Here is a 19589-nt window from a genome sequence, read left to right on the forward strand (position 1 = left end):
ATACCTAGGTTTGAGCAAATCTGACATACAGCTGACCTGGTCTGGTGCCCAGCTAGGACGTGGTCAGTACTTAGCTAGCCCGAGGCTGGCAGTGGCAGCAGGGCAGGTGGGGAGCTGGAGGGACAGATAACCGCCGCAGGGACTTGGCAGTAGCGGCTAAAGGGTAGAGCACCCTTCAATCCCAAGCCCTGGCGAGCAAAAGCTCCCCCGCCCCTAGGCAAACGCGCGCTCAGTCTGTTGAGTGTTTTGGCTCAGCCGCCTGACCGTAGCCGAGCCGGAAGTATGGGAGGGGGCGTTGATTGGTTGCGAGCGCTGCCCGTCCCTCGCTTCGCTTGGGAACTGGCCGAGTGAGTGGCCGCCAGCGGACCGGGCGCGGGTGAGCTAGTGAGGTGGGTGCGCGGGAGCTCGGGGCAGCAGGGGTGGCCGCCGCACGCCCGGGGCGCTGTGTCCGCACGGGCTCCACGTGGTCAGGGCCGCTGCGCGCAGCCGGGGCGCGGCTCCTCTCCCCCGCGCGGTCCGGGGGGAGGGAGGATCCTGCTGCAGTGAAAGGCGTGTGCGGCTCTATGCCGGCCCGAGCAGCCGCTGGGGCTCGGAGAAAAATCCTAGCTTGGGGGGCGCGGCGGCGGCGAGCCCCTGGGTCTAAATAGGAACCCGGGGCTGCTCCGGGAGCGGAGTGGCGCTGATTGGGCAGCGGCTCCACAGCTGAATTCAACGCCCCGGGCCTGCTACCGCTGCTTGCAGCCCTGTTGGGTTCAAGGGAGCTGCCCCGAGTGTAGGGTCAGGCTGGGCGCACTAACAGCGAGAGGAGCCTCAGTAACTCACAGGGAGGGTTGGACGCTAGCTGCATCCCGTCATAGCGTTTGGATGTGCACAGGCCCTGTTGCTGCCCTTCGTTGTGAAGCACAGAAAGGATCTAACAAAGCAGACTGGAGCAGCCCACAAGGCAGGCTGGATAGTAGAGTCTGCACAAGTCCATCAACACCCCATGGCCACCAGGGGCTGTTCTTCTCCGTTGGGGTTCTATCATCCATTTCTGAGCTGGTGCAATGTCAGCCTTTGGCTGGTAGTTTTACACATAGTCGTTGTTTTTCATGGGTTGTTCCATTTGCTGCGGGTTTCCTATATGCTGCACCTGAGTGACAATGTATAAAGTTCTATTAAAATCTTCAGTACCATTTCTGATCTGGAGTATCCTAAAGGAGAGACGAAAAAGTAACCCAATACGTGTGCTCATTCATGTAATGCAGAATTGTTGCTTAGGCAATATTCTCAAGAACTTTTTAAATCTCTTAATCAGTGGGGTCTCTGTTTCCCTTGGGATGCTTTTATGCAGTCTTATATAAAGTAGGGAAGCTTTGTTTGATCTTTATCTTATTCTTATTTATTTGTATATCACAGTGTGCTTGATGCTGACCAATATACACATTTAAAGACTGTCCCTGAGCCATACAGAACTGAGTGATGTAGTTTTAAGGCAACCTAACTTTCAAGTGCAGACCAGCCTTAGACAGTTAAAATACATTGAATACACTCAATATTTTTCTCTGTATCTTTTGCTATAGTTGACACACAGATGATGCTGTGTAATCACAACAGAAAGAAGTGGTTCATGAAACACTATGCAGTCCACACTATACAAAAGTTTGATGACTCCCCCCTGCCCCCCCAATCTAATAGATAAGTGTTATTTTAAAGACCTGGGAATTAAAATTAAGGTGTTCAGCCTTCATCTTTGATCAATAAAGTAATTCTACAGCATTGGCTCCAGTCAAGGTTTTATGGTTTACTAGTCCTACCCTTCTGCCCTGGAAACTGAGAAGTAGTTTTACAGAGTTGCTAGCCTTGTCTCTTTTAGAATTTAGAAGGTGAGAAGTAGAAAAGGGATGTTAGAATTCACAGATACAAAAACCTAGCACAGATATAAGAATAGACTGGATAATATGTATTCTGACTACTGAACAAGCATAATGACCCAGGAAAATTCATACTTTTAATTGACTGCTGCGTTTAAAACGTGAAAGTGGTAAAAGTTTTTCTGAGTAAGGCTCTCCAATGCTTAATGTGGGTCACTAAAAATAGCATAGCAAGATGTTGTTACATTGTGATAGGAGGACCTGTAATCTACATTTAGAAATCATGCTGAACCAGAATGAACTCTAAAAGTAATCAGATTGCTTATGGCGTTGATACAAATTGGCTGTCTTGTATATTTAGATTTCAGAGTAGCAGCCGTGTTAGTCTGTATCCGCAAAAAGAACAGGAGTACTTGTGGCACCTTAGAGACTAACACATTTATTAGAGCATAAGCTTTCGTGGACTACAGCCCACTGCATCCGAAGAAGTGGGCTGTAGTCCACGAAAGCTTATGCTCTAATAAATGTGTTAGCCTCTAAGGTGCCACAAGTACTCCTGTTCTTTTTATATTTAGATTGTAAGTTTTTGGGGACTTTCTCTTGCAGTGTAGTTTGTACAGTGCATAGCATAATGGGGCCCCAAATTCAGTTGGAATCTCTAGATGCTAGTAGAATACAAATAATAACAATAGTAATGTGGGAGCGTTCCTGAGTAGAATTTCCAGTGTAAACTTATGTAATATTTTTAATGAGTTCTAAAACTTGATTGTTGAATTCACATCATACTGAAAATTAGCAGTGAACGTAATGTCAGCAGGTAAAATAACATGCTGGTAAACCTAAGATTGTGGCCTTTCCTCTAATAAAAGATATATACATACATTTGCAGACACACCATCCTGATTTTACTATTGTGCCCATTGCAGTAACCTTAAATCCATTAAGAAAAGCTTCTGCGCATCCAGGACTCTGACATGCTAACTTTTGCATTCCCTCGTCCTTCTTGCTCCCCAGTCTGTGGAAGTCTTTATATTGGAAAAACTAGTACACTAAACCTGAGCCTTTTTGGAGGGAGCTAGGTGGTTCATGTAAGCTGTGTGTGATACTAGACATTAGTTTTAGAAACTACTTTTGCTTTTTATTTATTTTTTTTTAAAGTAAAAGCAATAAAGAAGATAGCTATGTTCAGATACTTCTTTGGTCTTTTGTATTAAAACGTCTTTAAAATGTTTCTTCTGTTTTTAGTTTTGTTAAAATATGTTTAGAGTTTTGTTTTAGTAGTTTTATTTGCTGCTGTTAGCTTTGTTTCTAAAGGAAAAACTTTGTAGATGATGAGTTGATAATACAGATCAGTTCTTAGTACCGTATGTACTCGATCATAAGCTGGTTCATTTATAAGCCGACCTCCCTCCCCCGAAGATGGATACGTAAAAATGGAAATTTTTTATGACCCATTCAGAAGCCGACCCTATAATTCAGGGGTCGGCAAACCTTGGCTCCCGGGCCATCAGGATAAGCCTCTGGCAGGCAGAGATGGTTTGTTTACCTCAAGCGTCCACAGGCAGGGAGGTAAACTTAAGTAAACAAAGTGTCCTGACCCACCAGCAACTTACCCTGACGGGCCAGGACAGCAACTGGTGGGGAAATTTTAGGGGAAGGGGGGAGAGAAGCTGGGGATCAGGGGAGTAACCCCTGTGACCACCCCCCCACACACACACACGACCCCACTCCTAGCCTGGGACCCCCACACTCTCCCCATCCCATCCCTTCCCACCTTAGCTGGGGTGGGCCAGGTGAGGATGTCTCTGGCCTGGCCGGAGCTGCTCTGGCGGGCGGGGCTGGGCGGCGCAGACGCAGCCTGCCAGCCCCGGAGCTGCAGCTGCTTTGGAGGCTGGGGGGAGAGTAGCCTGGCCAGAAGTGGACAGACTCTGGCCCCGCCTCTTCCCTTCTGGCTCTGCTGGCTGTGCTGCCTCTCCTTGCTCTCTCTGTTGGGGAGGGTCTATGTCCCACCTCTCCCTCTCTATACTCGTTCATAAGCCAACCCCCTTCTCTGATACTTCCCTTTTTTACTAAAAAAAATTTGGCTTATGACCAAGTATATACGGTATGTTTTTAACTGAATCTAAAGCATGCACAGTACATACTCGTGTACTGGTTATTTCCATATGTTGTGTGCATGATGTAACTTCATTGAGTTTGAGAGTGACTTCAACCAAATTATTTTGGTTTTCATTAGTGTAACTAAGATCAGAATCATGCCCAAAATTTTACTTTTAACACAATCTCCTTGCTCTTTCCATTTTAACATAGCAGTCTGCATATAACTGTATTTCTGTATTTTTTTAGATATGAAACACTCATTAACTATTCTTGATTCCATAATTCGAGTAAAGCTGCTTTAACAAAAGGTGTTATGGAAAATAAAAGCCTTTGCGGGCTACGTTGGAAGTTTGCAAGAAGCACAGCGTGGTGAACAGATGTTTAACAGAAAAACATATGAGGATTCCTATTAAGAATTTCAGAAACTGCAAAAAATGTTAAATAGAATGTTTCATGCTATGGCTGTGAAACTGCAGTTTTAAGTCTGTCCTCTTTTTCTGCAGATTTCACTTTTATCCACTTTGATATTTTTTCCCTATTGAACACTTTGAGAGCCACAAGACTGCCGGTCTTAGTAGAATATATGTTTTAAGATTAGTATTTGAGTTATTTATCTAAACATTTTTTTTCCTTCCCAGACCATCAGGACCATCACAATGAGTCTAAGGAAGCAAACCCCTAGTGACTTCTTAAAACAAATTATAGGAAGGCCTGTTGTTGTAAAGTTAAATTCTGGAGTTGATTATCGAGGTAAGTTCTCCCCACTGTCTCCCGTAATGAATAATGTCTACATTCTCACTGTTTGGGGGAGGAAGGGACAAATACAGTGCTTAACTTTAAAATAATGACTGTCCCATAACTAATAAAAGCAAGAGAACTTTGCGGGAATGTTAATTTCTTGGTACCTATATTTTCTTTCTGTGGCTGTGTTAGTATGGTGGCTTGCATATATCAGGAATTATTGCTATAGTAATAGTAGCTTGAGTTAGATTCTCAAGTTCGTGTTGTGACTGGTGCAATTCCTGTATCATGTGGCCCCAGAGTGACATGTTTATTTTAGTGATTTACATAAACTCCAGAGATAATTTTGGTTGGGAATCTTGAACTGGGGATCCCAGTTAGTAGTGCAGTTATTTGAAGTGTTAGAATGGCCAATTTTAGATTTGGGAAAGGGTGGCATAATGTTAAATAAAAATAAATAATTCTGGAGAAATTGCTGATAATCAAAAAACCAAGTGTTTTTTTTCCCAAAACAATGTGTCTAGGTCAGTAATCTTGAAAGAAGCAGTGTAGGCTCGCAGCATAGGAATTTCGAATCCTCTTGAGTTATGCATATGTTTAACTGTTGGATTGAGGCTTTAGAGTGGGATTTTTTTAAAAGAACCTAAGTAATGTAGGAGCAAAAGTTCCAATGGCTCTAAGTGGGATTCTTGATCTAACATCACTTAAATGCTTTTGAAAATCCAAGTTAGTCATGGGCCTATCCTCTCATAGGATTATCAAGGAGAAGCTTCTCTTAGAAGTCACGCTGGGACACTAGACCTGTATCAGAATAGGTCTGTTGGCTTCCTGTTCTTTTTTTTAGCAGTGTCATCAGAGGTTTATACCTCACTGTTTGCTTTCAGAGGAGACTGGCTGGAACATAAAAAACACTGTCTAACATGAAACTATACATTTCAATCCCCCCCCCCCCCAAAAAAAAGGTATTTTACTGAGTGCTTCAAATATTTAAAATGTTATGGGCCAGATACTGATCACACCAGTTTTTACACGGATATAACGCATCTGACTTCACTTTACGCTGTTTGAGAGAATAGCGCATGTGTTGTGGTGAGGAAAATTTACTTGGGGATTTATTATAGTACATGAAACTATAATGTAAGCTGCATTTGTGAAATTCCTTAAAACATTTTAAAAAACCTTTTGTTCAAAAAAGATTCCAGACTCTCGTTACAAGTTTGTCAACAAATGTATCTACTTCTGTTTCTAGGCCATGTTGCTAATTGTACTTTTTTGACAAATATCACCTAATGCAAATATGACTGTATAATTGCAAAATGTCTAAATTTTGTGCCAAGTGAATGCCACATTTAAGGGAAGAGGCCATGAAAAAGCACAAACCATATTTGATAAATTACTGTGTGTGACTTGCTTGCCTGTGTGTGTATATACACATTTAAAATGTAAATAGGAGGTTGGGTAACAATAACACTTTATGCCAGGCCTGTTAGTAGAGTGGAAGAATACAAGGGGGAAGAAGAGAGAATGAAATAAGCATGAACGCACGCTAGGAACAAAAAAGGCTGTGAAAACACTGCCATTTAAGGCATACTGAGTGATATTTTTAAAAGGTATGTAGTCAACTTTAGTCTCACTTGTCTGAAATTATTTTTTACCTACTATTGTTAAAAGTAATTCCTGAGATTACTATAACAGAGATCTGGGGGGAGGGGGGTAATCTTTCATTTTGTTTATTTTGTGCAATTAACAGCACTTTGTGTAGTCAGTCAGTTTCTCCTATTTGTGTGGAAAGAGAAGAAAGAAAAACACTTGTAGGAAAATGTGATCCTAAGACCATAAAAGTTGGCAAGAGAGTTCAAATTCCCAGTTATTTAATGGAAGATCTTACGGTAACACTGCTGAGATGTGAGGATGTATGCTAGACAAGAGTCCAACTGGACTGTTTTTTCCACATAGCTGTTCTTTAATCCAGACAGTTATACAGTTAAATTATAATAATTATTTAGAACCCAAAAAGTACCAGATGTTTTCCGATCCCAGAGGAAAGCGTAGTCCCAACCCTAAAGAATACAGTCTAAGATGACAAAAATGATGAGTAGTAGGGGAAGGGATACAACATACAAAAAGACCAGTGTGACAGGGCACACATCTTACTAGTTGCAAGTTTAGTGTGTTAAACAAACAAACCAAAAAAAAAAAAATTGTTCTTCGAACTATCCCCAAGCTTTAGTTCTAGTGTCCCTAGCACCTGTTCCTCCCGACATTAAACCCCTTCCCTCTACATAAATGAACAATTTGTTCATTAAGTAAACAGAATAAGTAAGTAGATGGCTAAGATCCTAATCCTGCCTTGAGTTCCATGCTGGTGGAGCTCTTTTGAAGAAACAGGGATTCATGGGTGTCACAAAAGAAGCAGGTCTTGAGGAGGGATTTAAGGGACTTAGTGGACCAGCTCAGGAAGTGAATTCTGTATACAGAGTTCAGTGCAGAAGAAGACTAAGAGAAAAGTGGGAAAAGAAGATATATATATATATTTAAAAGCAACATTGCTTTTGTATTCATTTGTTTAAAGTCAAGAAAATAAAATACTAAAGGGCAGGGAATTTTCTTCGTGATCTTGGAAAATTGATGCCTGTGGCATGTTTAAAAATGTGTGCATTTTAAAATGGTGCAAGCTTAGTTATATTGAAATAAAAAATTATATTATTTTTTAAAAGTAAATATGTCAGTTACTACAATTTTAGCTGTGTTGTGTTCAAGAAAAATGTTGAGGAGTTTATTGAAATGTGTAATTTATAGCATGAAGATAACAGCTGCCAGTCAAAGTTTTTTCTTTAAAGATATTGTTGATCAAAATTGTTGTAAAATGTAATATATTATGGGGCATTGTGCTATCCTATATTAAGGTGATCACTTCATGGATATTGAAGTTATTTAGAACTATTTAAACTAAAGAATTAAGAGAGCTGTCTGAAGTGATCTCTGGACTGTTAATTTTGATTTTCAATAAGACTTGGATCACTGGGGAAGTTCCAGGAGACTGGAAGAAAGCTAATGTTACGTCATTTTTTAAAAGGTAATTGGGATGACCCGGGTAATTATAGACCTGTCAGCCTGACATCAGTCTCAGCCAAGATAATGGAGTGGCTGATACAGGGCTCGATTAATAAAAAACAAATTAACGGAAAGAGTGTAATTAATGCAAATTAACATGGGTTTATGGAAAATAATCCCATCAAACTAAGTTGATATTTTTTTGATGAGATTACAAGTTTGGTTGATAAAGGTAATAGTGTTGACATAGGCCTGGTCTACACTAGGCGTTTATGTCGAATTTAGCGCCGTTACATCGAATTAACCCTGCACCCGTCCACACTGCAAAGCAGTCTCTTAAATTCGACTTCTGTTCTTCTCCCCAACGAGGGGAGTAGCGCTAAATTCGACATGGCCATGTCGAATTAGGCTAGGTGTGGATGGAAATCGACGCTAATAGCTCCGGGAGCTATCCCACAGTGCACCACTCTGTTGACGCTCTGGACAGCAGTCCGAGCTCGGATGTCTGACCAGCCATACAGGAAAAGCCCCGGGAAAATTTGAATTCCTTTTCCTGTCTGGCCAGTTTGAATCTCATTTCCTGTTTGGACATCGTGGCGAGCTCAGCAGCACTGGCAACGATGCAGAGCTCTCCAGCAGAGATGGCCGTGCAATCTCAGAATAGAAAGAGGGCCCCAGCATGGACTGATCGGGAAGTCTTGGATCTGATCGCTGTGTGGGGCGATGAGTCCGTGCTTTCCGAGCTGCGCTCCAAAAGACGGAATGCAAAGATCTACGAGAAGATCTCTAAAGCCATGGCAGAGAGAGGATACATCCGGGATGCAACGCAGTGCCGCATGAAAATCAAGGAGCTGAGACAAGGAGCTGAGACCAAAGAGGCAAATGGACGCTCCGGATCCCATCCCCAGACATCCCGTTTCTACGAGGCACTGCATTCCATCCTAGGTGCGGCCGCCACCACTACCCCACCACTGACCGTGGACTCTGAGGATGGGATATTGTCCACGGCCGGTTCCTCGGACATGTTAGCGGACGGGGAAGATGAGGAAGGAGATGAGGAGGACAAGGCAGTCGACGGCGCTTACAACGCTGATTTCCCCAACAGCCAGGATCTCTTCATCACCCTTACAGAGATCCCCTACCAACCGTCCCCAGCCGTTAACCCGGACACAGAATCTGGGGAAGGATCAGCCAGTAAGTGTTTTAAACATCTAAACATTTATTTTTAACAGAACAGGAATATTAAGAATAACAACAATGGGTTTCTCATGATTAGTTTGCCCTAGGCGCTTAACGTTTCAGTCCTGGGCAGTGCAACTATTGAAAAAAAATCTAACAATGTCCGGTTTAGCATGATTGTTCTGCCCAAGCCGCTCTACTGTTTAGACCCTGCCAGTGCAGCTACAGTAAAATGCGGTCTATATGTCCGGGGATAGAGCAGAAATCCTCCTGGGACATCTCAAGGAAGCTCTCCTGGAGGTAATTGGAAAGCCTTTGCATCAGGTTCCTGGGGAGAGCGGCCTTATTGGGTCCTCCGTGGTATGAAACGTTTCCGCGCCAGGAGACAATCAAGTACTCCGGGATCATTGCCCTGCAGAGCATGGCGGCATACGGCCCTGGTCTTTGGAGGCTTTCCCGAAGCATTCTTTCTTTATCAGTGTCTGAGATCCTCATCAGGATGATGTCGCTCATGGTGACCTGCTTTGAATTAGGTAGGGGAATGTTAGTATTGGGACTGCTTGCCCGTTCCTTTACAGAACTGTAACCGCCGGTTTGCAGCCACACGGTGGAGGCGGGAGAGGGGCAGCATACAGGGATCTTTCCCTGGGACAGCCGTGAGGGGGTGGGACAGGGGCAGAGTTCCTGCTTGCCGGATTGCTGGCAGCAGGGACTGGCATTGCTTTCAATGTGAAAGGAGGCCAGTGCTACTATTAAAGTTTTAAGCAGCCACAAGTCTACGGCTTACCATGTCTGCCTGCTACACAAATTCCGGTGTCCTGCCCCGCTTCTCAGATCTGCAGTGCAAGACCCCAGGCACTGAATGCGAAGGCCGAGAATTCGACCTTGTCCTGAGTGCGCATGTGATAGGTGCTGTGCATGGTCTTGTTCACAGAGAAAGACTATGTTCTTTGTTCACAACTACATTTATCTTTCTGAGGAATTTACTCCCTTTTTCCCATTCCCACAGTCACATCTGCGACTGTCTCACAACCTAGCCTGGCATCACACTCCCAGAGGCTAGCACAGATTAGGCGTAGGAAGAAGAGGACATGGGAGGACATGTTCTCAGAACTTATGGGCTGCTCCTGAGCCCAGGCAGCACAGCAGACCCAGTGGAGGGAGAACTTGTCCCAAATGCACCGATCACACATGGAACGGGAGGAGAGGTGGCGGCAGGAAGACCAGCAGGCGACTCAAACGCTGCTTGGACTAATGAGGGAGGAAACGGACACGCTCCGGCGCCTTGTGGATGTTCTGCAGGAACGGAGGCAGGAGGACAGAGCCCCGCTGCAGTGTATCTGTAACCGCCTTCCCCCGCCACCAAGTCCCATACCCCCCTCACCCAAAGTCCAAAGAAGGAGGGGCGGCAGAGTCCGTGCAAACTCTCTCTCCACCCCTGCAGACTGCTCTAGTAGTAGAAGGCTCTCATTCCCCAAAATTTGACAAGTCCTTTCCTTCCCGCCTCACACAAGCCCCCGTCCAAGTTTCACCCCCCAGTTTCATGTGTAGTTGCTAATAAAAAAAACGTTTCTGTTAATTACTGTTTCCATCATGTTCTTTTGGAGGAGAGTCTGTCTGAAGGGGGGGAAGGAGGTTGGTAATTGGACAGGACAGTCACCTTTAGCAGGGTACATAGGCGGGGGCAGGTCCAGCAGCAGGGCACATACACAGTGCAGTCACCAGTTACCCTGGTCAGTCTGGGAGGTGGTTTTCATGTTCTGTGGTGGGAGGTGGGTTGCTCTGTGACTTTGTGGCGGGGGAGGGCAGTTACAGATAGACTGCAGCGGTCCTTATCCTGGATCACAGAGCCACGCAGCAGGGGATCTGTAACCGTCCTCCCCCTGCCACAAAGTCACATAGCCCCCACATACACACAGTCCCGATCAGGAGGGGTGACAGGCTCCGTTGAAACAACCAGTCCACCACTGCGGAGCCTGTCATTCCTGGAGTTTAGAAGCGTCATTTGCGTCACTACACTACACCCGCTCCCCACCACAGTCTGCGTCCCAAGTTTAAAACATTCCCGCGAAAACAGTAATAAAGAAAACGGTGTTCATTAACAAAGTAGAAGTGATTTTATTTCTAAACGTGTGTTGGAAGGGGGTGAAGGGGGTATGTAACTGGAGAGGATAGTCAACATTAACTGGGTAAAGAAACGGGGGCAGGTTCAGCTTCTCTGTACACAAACTTAAAAGTCACAGGTTACCCTGCTCACTCAGGAACCTAGCTTTCAAAGCCTCCCGGATGCACAGCGCGTCCCGCTGGGCTCTTCTAATCACCCGGCTGTCTGGCTGGGCGTAATCAGAAGCCAGGCTATTTGCCTCAACCTCCCACCCCGCCATAAAGGTCTCCCCCTTGCTCTCACAGAGATTGTGGAGCACACAGCAAGCTGCTATAACAATGGGGATATTGGTTTCGCTGAGATCACAGCGAGTCAGTAAGCTTCTCCATCTCCCCTTGAGACGGCCAAAAGCACACTCCACCACCATTCTGCACTTGCTCAGCCGGTAGTTGAAGAGTTCTTTTTCAGTGTCCAGGGCGCCAGTATAGGGCTTCATGAGCCAGGGCATTAGCGGGTAGGCTGGGTCCCCGAGGATGACTATAGGCATCTCCACATCCCCAACAGTTATTTTGTGGTCCAGGAAGTAAATACCTTCCTGCAGCCGTTTAAACAGACCAGAGTTCCTGAAAACGCGAGTGTCATGAACCTTGCCCGGCCATCCGACGTTGATGTTTGTAAAACGTCCCCTATGGTCCACCAGTGCTTGCAGCACCACTGAAAAGTAGCCCTTTCGGTTGATGTACTGGCTGGCCTGGTGGTCCAGTCCCAGGATAGGGATGTGAGTTCCATCTATAGCCCCACCGCAGTTTGGGAATCCCATCGCGGCGAAGCCATCTATGATCACCTCCACGTTTCCCAGGGTCACTACCTTTGACAGCAGTACATCAACGATTGCCTTGGCTACTTGCATCACAGCAACCCCCACGGTAGATTTGCCCACGCCAAAGTGGTTCGCGACTGACCGGTAGCTGTCTGGCGTTGCAAGCTTCCAGAGGGCTATGGCCACTCGCTTCTGGACAGTCAGGGCTGCTCGCATCCGGGTGTCATTGCGCTTCAGGGCAGGGGACAGCAACTCACAAAGTTCAAGGAAAGTCCCCTTCCGCATGCGAAAGTTTCGCAGCCACTGGGATTCATCCCAGACCTGCAGCACTATGCGGTCCCACCAGTCCGTGCTTGTTTCCCGGGCCCAGAATCGCCATTCCACAACATCCACATGACCCATTGCCACCGTGATGTCCTCGGCGCTGGGTCCCGTGCTTTCTGACAGGTCTGTGCTACTCTCAGACTTCAGGCCCTCACCGCGGTGCCGTAGCCTCCTCGCCTGATTTATCTGCATCTGCCTCTGGGAAAGGTGGATGATAAGCTGCAAGGCGTTGACAACGGCCACAACTGCAGCGATGGTCGCAGCGGGCTCCATGCTCGCAGTGCTGTGGCGTCCGCGCTGTCACTGACTAGAAAAGTGCGCGAACTGATTTCCCGCCGGCGCTTTCAGGGAGGGAGGGCGGGAGTGATGGACGGATGACGACAGTTACCCAAAAGCACACATTTTTTTACCCAGAAGGCATTGGCGGCTCGACCCAGAATTCCAATGGGCAGCGGGGACTGCGGGAACTGTGGGATAGCTGTCCACAGTGCACCGCTTCCAATGTCGACGCTTTCCCCGTTAGTGTGGACTCAGAAAGTCGAATAACTGTCCTTAGTGTGGACTCACACGTTCGACTTTGCAATATCGATTCCAAAAATTCGATTTAAGTAAAATCGAACTACTCTCGTAGTGTAGACATACCCATAATATACTTAAACTTCTGTTAGACATCAGACTTGGTACCGTGTGACATTTTGTTTTTAAAAAACTAGAATGATATAAAATTAACATGGCACACATTAAATGGATTAAAAACTAGCTCGATAGGTCTCAGAATGTAACTGTAGATGGGGTATCATCATCATGTGGGGGGGTTTTCAGTGGGATCCTGCAGGGATCGGTTCTTGTCCCTATGCTATTTAACATCTTGATCAGTGACTTGGAAGAAAACATAAAATTATCACTGATAAATTTGCAGATGACAAGAATTGGGGGAACAGTAAATCATGAAGAGGACAGGTTACTGAGTCAGAGCGATCTAGATCACTTGGTAAACTATGCACAAGCAGACACTGTGTTTTAATACAGATAAGTATAAATGTATACATTTGGTAACAAAGAATGTAGGCCATACTTACAGATGGAGGACTCAGTCATATGAAGCATTGACTCTGAAAAAGATTTGGGGGTTATAGTGGATAAGGAGCTGAACATGAACTCCCCCTGTGGACAGAAGAGCTAATGTGATCCTGGGACACGTAAGCACGGGACTCTTGAGTAAGATAAAAGAGATTACTTTACATCTGTGTTTAGCACTGGTGTGTAGTTCTGATGCCCACAATTCAAGAAGGATGGTGATAAATGGGAGGGGAAGAAGAGCCAGGAGAATGATTAAAGGATTAGAAAACATGCCTTATAATGATAAACTCAAAGAGCTCAATCTATTTATCATGGCAAAGAGAAGGGTTAAGGGATGACTTGATTACAGTCTATAAGAACCTACATGAGCAAATAATGGGCTTTTCAATTAAGCAGAGAAAGGTATAACATGATCCAATGGCTGGAAGTTGAAATTGGACAAATTCAGACTGGAAATAAGGTGTACATTTTCAATGGTGAGCAATTAAACTTTGGAACAATTTACTAAGGGTCATGGTGGAGTCTCCACCACTGACAATTTTTAAATGAAGATTGGATGTTCTAAAAGATCTGCTCCAGGAATTATTTTGGGAAAGTTGGCCTGTGCTATACAAGAGGTCAGACTAGATGGTCACAAATGGTCCCTTCTGGCCTTAGAATCTGTGAATGTTGGCACAAGAACAAATGGCTGTAAACTGGCTGTGAACAAATACAGGCTGGAAATTAGAAGATTTGTAACTATCACAGGAGTGAGGTTCTGGATCAACCTCCGATAGGAGTTGTGGGGACAAATGACTTAATGAGTTTTAAGAAAGAGCTGGACAAATTGATGAGTGTGATTGTATGATGGGGTTGCTTGTGATGGTAGGGGGTAAGACCCAAGAGCCCTGAGGCTCATTTCCAGTTTGTTTTATGTTCCTAAAAGCTTATGCTTCAGGATTTCAGCCAGCCACGTGCAGGAGTCAGGAAGGGATTCATACCCCCTCAAACCCCGTATCTTCTGTTTGTTGTTGTTTTTAAATTTCCTTTCTCTGAAGCATTAGAGATGGGCACGGCTGGAAATGGAACATTGGATAAGGGGGACCAGGCTCTGAGATGGCAAGCATGCTCGCTCTCTGGTCCTTGGCTGGGTGGTTTTTGCTTACCTGCTTAGGGTCTAACGGATCACTATTTGAGGGGTCGTGAAGGGCTCTGGTGCACCTCAGTCCCTTCTGCCATTCATCTCTTGCTAATACATAAATGAATTGTACCATTTTCAACTTTCCAAGCAGAAGCCATTGATCTTGTGACAAAGTTCTGTTTTATTACAAGCAGTTTTTTTCATTTACAGAGCGATTGATGAAGATTTAATCACTGCCTAATGGACGATGAGGATATGGTGACAATTTTTCTAATTGGCTTAGAGTAGAGTGTATGCTTCAGTTAATCAGAGCAGTTTATCTAGAAAGAGAGGTTTAAGTTGTATTTGAAGAATAAAAGACTGTCAAATTTATGTTTACCCTTATTTTTGAAATTTGATCTGTTTTAAAAAATTTTAAACTTGTTAATGTCTTCAGGTGTCCTGGCTTGCCTGGATGGGTATATGAACATAGCTCTGGAGCAGACAGAAGAATATGTAAATGGTCAATTAAAGAACAAATATGGGGATGCATTTATCCGAGGAAATAATGGTAACTCTCCCTCCTTGCAATACTCTTGATTAGGAGATTGGTTTTGGCATGGAATTTTGAATTTGAGGCATGTATGAAAATAAAATTAGGTGACTGCCTGTTTCCAGCCACATCCATTTCAAACTTTTTACTCTTGCTAGAGGCCTTACATAATCTCTCTTTTACCTACCGTCTGTGTTCTCATTTCCTCCTGCTCTGCTATTCTGGTCCTATGCTATTCCTTATTGATCCCTGTGACTCCTTCTTCTCTCCCTGTCTTTTACCAAGTACCCTCTCTTTTCTATCCCTCCTTCTAACCCACCCATCACAGGACCCTTTCTTTTCTTAGTCAGCCAACCAATAACATTCTCCAGAACGGTCTTGTCTATCTAGCTGTCCCTTGCTTCACAGAGCTTATCACGTCTTGCTCTGTAAAGCAGTGTGTACATTTATAGGGTTCTGTGGATATTGATAGCGCTGTAATATACACTCACAGTTTGATTGTCCAAAACTGAATGTTGACTAACTTAACTGTCTAATGCAATTTATTAATATTTAAGACTGTGCTTACAGGTGGAAGACTTTACTCTCATTAAAGAAGATTGCAATAATTAACACTGACCTATGACACATTATAATGAGACTTTCCAAGGCTCAACTACCATGGAAATAGGCGGAGTATAAGCAATTAGACCAGGGGTAGGCAACCTATGGCACACGTGCCAAAGGCAACACGCGTGCTGATTTTCAGTGGCACTCACACTGCCTAGGTCCTGGCCACCAGTCGGGGGGCTCTACATTTTAATTTAATTTTAAATGAAGCTTCTTAAACATTTTAAAAACTTTATTTACTTTATATACAACAGTAGTTTAGTTATATATTATAGACTTGTAGAAAGAGACCTTCTAAAAACGTCAAAATGTATTACTGGCCTGCGAAACCTTAAATTAGAGTGAATAAATGAAGACTCGGCACACCACTTCTGAAAGGTTGCCGACCCCGAACTAGACAGATAAGTTTTAGTGTGGTTCAAAGACAGTTAAGGTCCTATCCCCACTATAAAATGGCCTATCTTTAACTTTATTGAGGGATAATGGTAGTGTAACCCAACCCCTTGAGATGGAGGTATTTGTAATATAGGCATACCTTTCACCCTGGTAGCAGGAAATGCCAGGAAGAGAGGTTGGGAGGTAGTTGTGGGCAAAAATTCAAGAATGAACAGAGGGGCAGAGGTCACACGTGCAGAGGAATCAGTGTAGAGAAGAGAAGTGAAGGCACAGGAATGGATGAAGTCACCCAGAAGCAAAATGTAAAGAGGAAAAAAGGAGAGGGCCAGGAACTGAACTCTGTGGACATCCACAGGCAAGGACAGAAAGAGGAAAACAAGAGGAGCACAGAGCCCATGCGAAAGAGAGAAATTAGACAGGCTTTATCTCAATAGGAGGATGAGAATAGAGAAGTCACCTTTAGGTTTGGCCAGGCATCTCTTATAGAATTTGGATAGGTGAGATTGAAGTTAGAGAAGCAAATATGGTCAAAGGGTTTTTGCCCCATCTCACCTTCTCCCCTCTCCCCCACCCTTTTTTTTTAAAGACTTAGAAATAAGACCATGTTTTAAAGGCTGAGGGAAGAAGCTGGATGATGGCAAGGTAACAAGATGTCTTACAGCCCACCCCATAATGAGAAGTGGGGTAATAGACTCTAGAAAACAGGTTGAGCTGAGAAGTGACACCCCTCAGTTTGAGAGCATAGTTAATTCTGAAATATTTCACACTCTGGGCACCCAAGATGCAAGTATCATGGCTTCCTCCTCCTTTCCCTCTGCCCCAAAGGAGACCCTTTCCTAAACACTTGCAGGAATCCCTTTATCACAAGACACTGTGGTACTGGCCCAATAAGTGGAATGTACAGACTACTTCATAGGTTACCATGACCTTTGCCATAAGTTTTAAATGAAAAGGAGTGAGGATCCTGAACCTTTTGTTGTCAGATCACGACTGTTATTTCTAACACCCTTAATCTATGCATCCTGAAAATCTGGTTGGACTCTCCTCGGCATCACAGAAGGCAGTTCCAGTGAAATTGGTTTTAGGAACAGTCACACTATAGAATCCATCTGTACAGCCTCTATCTGTTATGGTGCACAATTTGATGAAGTAATATATTAAACTAAGTGTTCTACAAGGAAAACTGGAATAGAAACTACATATATGTAGTTTGACTCAGTTAATATTGCTTTTGGAACTTCAAATTTTACATTTCCTGATTTCTTGATTTAATTGATAGGGTAAACATGGCACCGTATGTACTAGAATTCTATAACATGTTTCACTTTTTTCCTTTTCACAGTTCTGTATATAAGCACACAGAAGAGGAGGATGTGAAGGTGCCTAAAGAGAGAGGTTTTGTACTGCTCCATTTTTTCCTGAATGATGAGAACTGTTTGATTTGTAGTTGGTAATTCTTGGTTGAACTATTTAAATATTAAATATTTCTGTTATTTGCTGTAAAGCTGGCATTACTGCAGTGACTATGGAGAGAAGAGTTTTTTTTAATTCCAAACTACCAGAACACAATTGTAAACTTTTCTGAAAACTTCAGTTGTGAAAAAGTGCGTTGTTATACTGTGCAGAATTAAATAAAAAATGGAAAAGTATGTGACGTATGTATTGCTGTTATACTCATACAAAGCACACGGGATCTTTATAGAGGAAGGTAAATACACACAGCATTTATTGAGAATACCACAGTTAGCATATGCTTTTTAGACTCTCCCTCTCTCTCTCTCTCTCTCTCTCTCTCTAGTGATGTTTATAGTTACTAGTCCAGAGTCTGGATCAATCTAGTGGCCAGCCAGATTGGTCGCAGAGGGGAGCAGGGTTCTATCGGTCGCGAACCGATGCTCCTGGAGTGTGGCAAGACGAACCCAAAGTCCTATGGCAAAGCACCCTGTTCTTATAGGTTTTCTTCTCTGTTGAAGCCTATGGACTCCGCTGTGTCACTTTGTGACCGGTTACTTCTTAATTGGTGTAAACATTTCAATACACCTCGAGAGGGTCATCCTGTCCTTTGTTTCGATTTAATCAATTGTCTTTAGGGGTGCCAGCCTTTACCTCAGGGTCGTCAATCTGCCCTTCATTATGGATGCGTATTGATGATTCTTTGATGTCCTTTAAGTTTCTTCACTCCTTCTTCCTTGACTCTGGCTATAACAATGGCCTTTTCCTAATGCATACATTCCTCATTCACACAAACAGATTGAGAATACAAACAGTAGTATTTTATATTGAGCAAAAGGGCATTGCAAATTAAACCTTGCTAAGTTTTACAATCAATAACCAAGACAATTTACATTGAGACCCAGGCCTTCAATGTTCCTCTAATCTACTTAACATAGACACAATAGAGAACCCTGTCTTTTATTTACTAAACCTTAAAACAAAGAAATGTATATTTAACTAGAGTGCCTTCTTTGTAATACATATAGGAAACCATAGTAGACATTATAACTTATTCTAAAACAAAAGGGTGACCATAATCAGTCATAAGGATTGTTTTGGTCTGTCATCCCTTCTGCTATTCAAAAAGGGTGGCTGACAGGATGAAATCAAATCATACATTAATTCTCATAGTACATTATAAAATCCAGCTCCTGCACTGCTACAAGATAAATTTGAAGCAATATTTGGTTTGGTTACTTCTGGTACTTCCAGGAATGCAGAGTGGAAAACAAGGGTTTTGAGAATAACCCCACATTGGAACTTAATAGTGTTGGCCGGGTGATAATTATCACTCCCCTCCCTCAGCTATACAAATGCTTTGTTGAAAATAATGTGGCCCACTTTGGGGAAAAAATAGGGCCAAGTTTAAATACTGGACTATACTAAGAGTCAACAGGGTAAAAAGTTCAGCTGCTGACTAGCAAAATTGGCCAAAACCCCTTGAATTATCAATTTGAATAGGGGATGTAACAGCGATACTTCAACAATGGGGGCAGGGAAAGAATTGAATCAAATGGAAGAAAAGCCCAAGGGATTAACACTGTGGCAGCTATAGAAGTCAGTCACACAAGAGAACAGCTCTTTAGTTGGTATGCCAACAGAGCCAGTAGGTCACTTCAAATCCTAGCAACTTTTTCCTCCAGATTGCAGTTATTTTGTTTCCTTTCCTTCTTTCTCTTCTCCCCACCAACACAATAATGACGTTTTTAAAAAAGTTAAAATTGGTTTTATTTTAAAATACATCTACAGCTTTTTTCAAATTGCTCATCAGGTGAGGCTGTTAGTCTCAGTGGTGTGTACTTACATAAACACATTGTGTGTCCTGTTCATACTTTTTTCATTATTCCCACCACCTTCTTAAACCACACACTCCCTTCCAATCTTCAACTAGGCACTAGCCAGCAATGTGAACAAATAGATATCAAGCTCTCAGCATGTAGTGTGTCAGCAGGATGGAGGGGGGGGGGGGGGGGGAAATTGCTGCACAAGCAGTGAAGTAAAAAACTGCATGTATCCCACAGCAACTTTAAGAGATTAAGTCAAAGCTCAGTAAGTAAACTCAGCTAGGTTCTGGATGGCTACTTACTAGCTTATAAAATACTTTTCTCTCTCTTTAATTTCTGCTTGATTGCAATAAAAAATAGCTTCATGGGTACCTATGAAGCTAAATCAGAGTGGAAAAC

At 43.6% G+C, this 19589-nt stretch overlaps 1 protein-coding gene across 2 annotated transcripts; it reads left to right on the top strand.

Annotated features, from left to right (window-relative positions):
- The first annotated feature begins 242 nt into the window (after positions 1-242).
- Positions 243-17561, top strand: LSM6 (LSM6 homolog, U6 small nuclear RNA and mRNA degradation associated). 2 transcript variants are annotated; one of them, XM_005284280.5, is made up of 4 exons: positions 243-376; positions 4592-4703; positions 14812-14925; positions 17255-17561. In XM_005284280.5, the coding sequence occupies exons 2-4, from the start codon at positions 4610-4612 to the stop codon at positions 17287-17289; spliced, it is 243 nt and encodes an 80-aa protein (XP_005284337.1). In that variant the 5' UTR covers positions 243-376; positions 4592-4609; the 3' UTR covers positions 17290-17561. The 2 variants fall into 2 exon arrangements, with proteins under 2 accessions (XP_005284337.1, XP_005284338.1); XM_005284281.5 differs by having other exon boundaries at positions 253-389.
- Positions 17562-19589: the final 2028 nt, after the last annotated feature.

The sequence above is a fragment of the Chrysemys picta genome, chromosome 5, assembly GCF_011386835.1.
Source record: "Chrysemys picta bellii isolate R12L10 chromosome 5, ASM1138683v2, whole genome shotgun sequence".
Taxonomy (NCBI): Eukaryota; Metazoa; Chordata; order Testudines; family Emydidae; genus Chrysemys; species Chrysemys picta.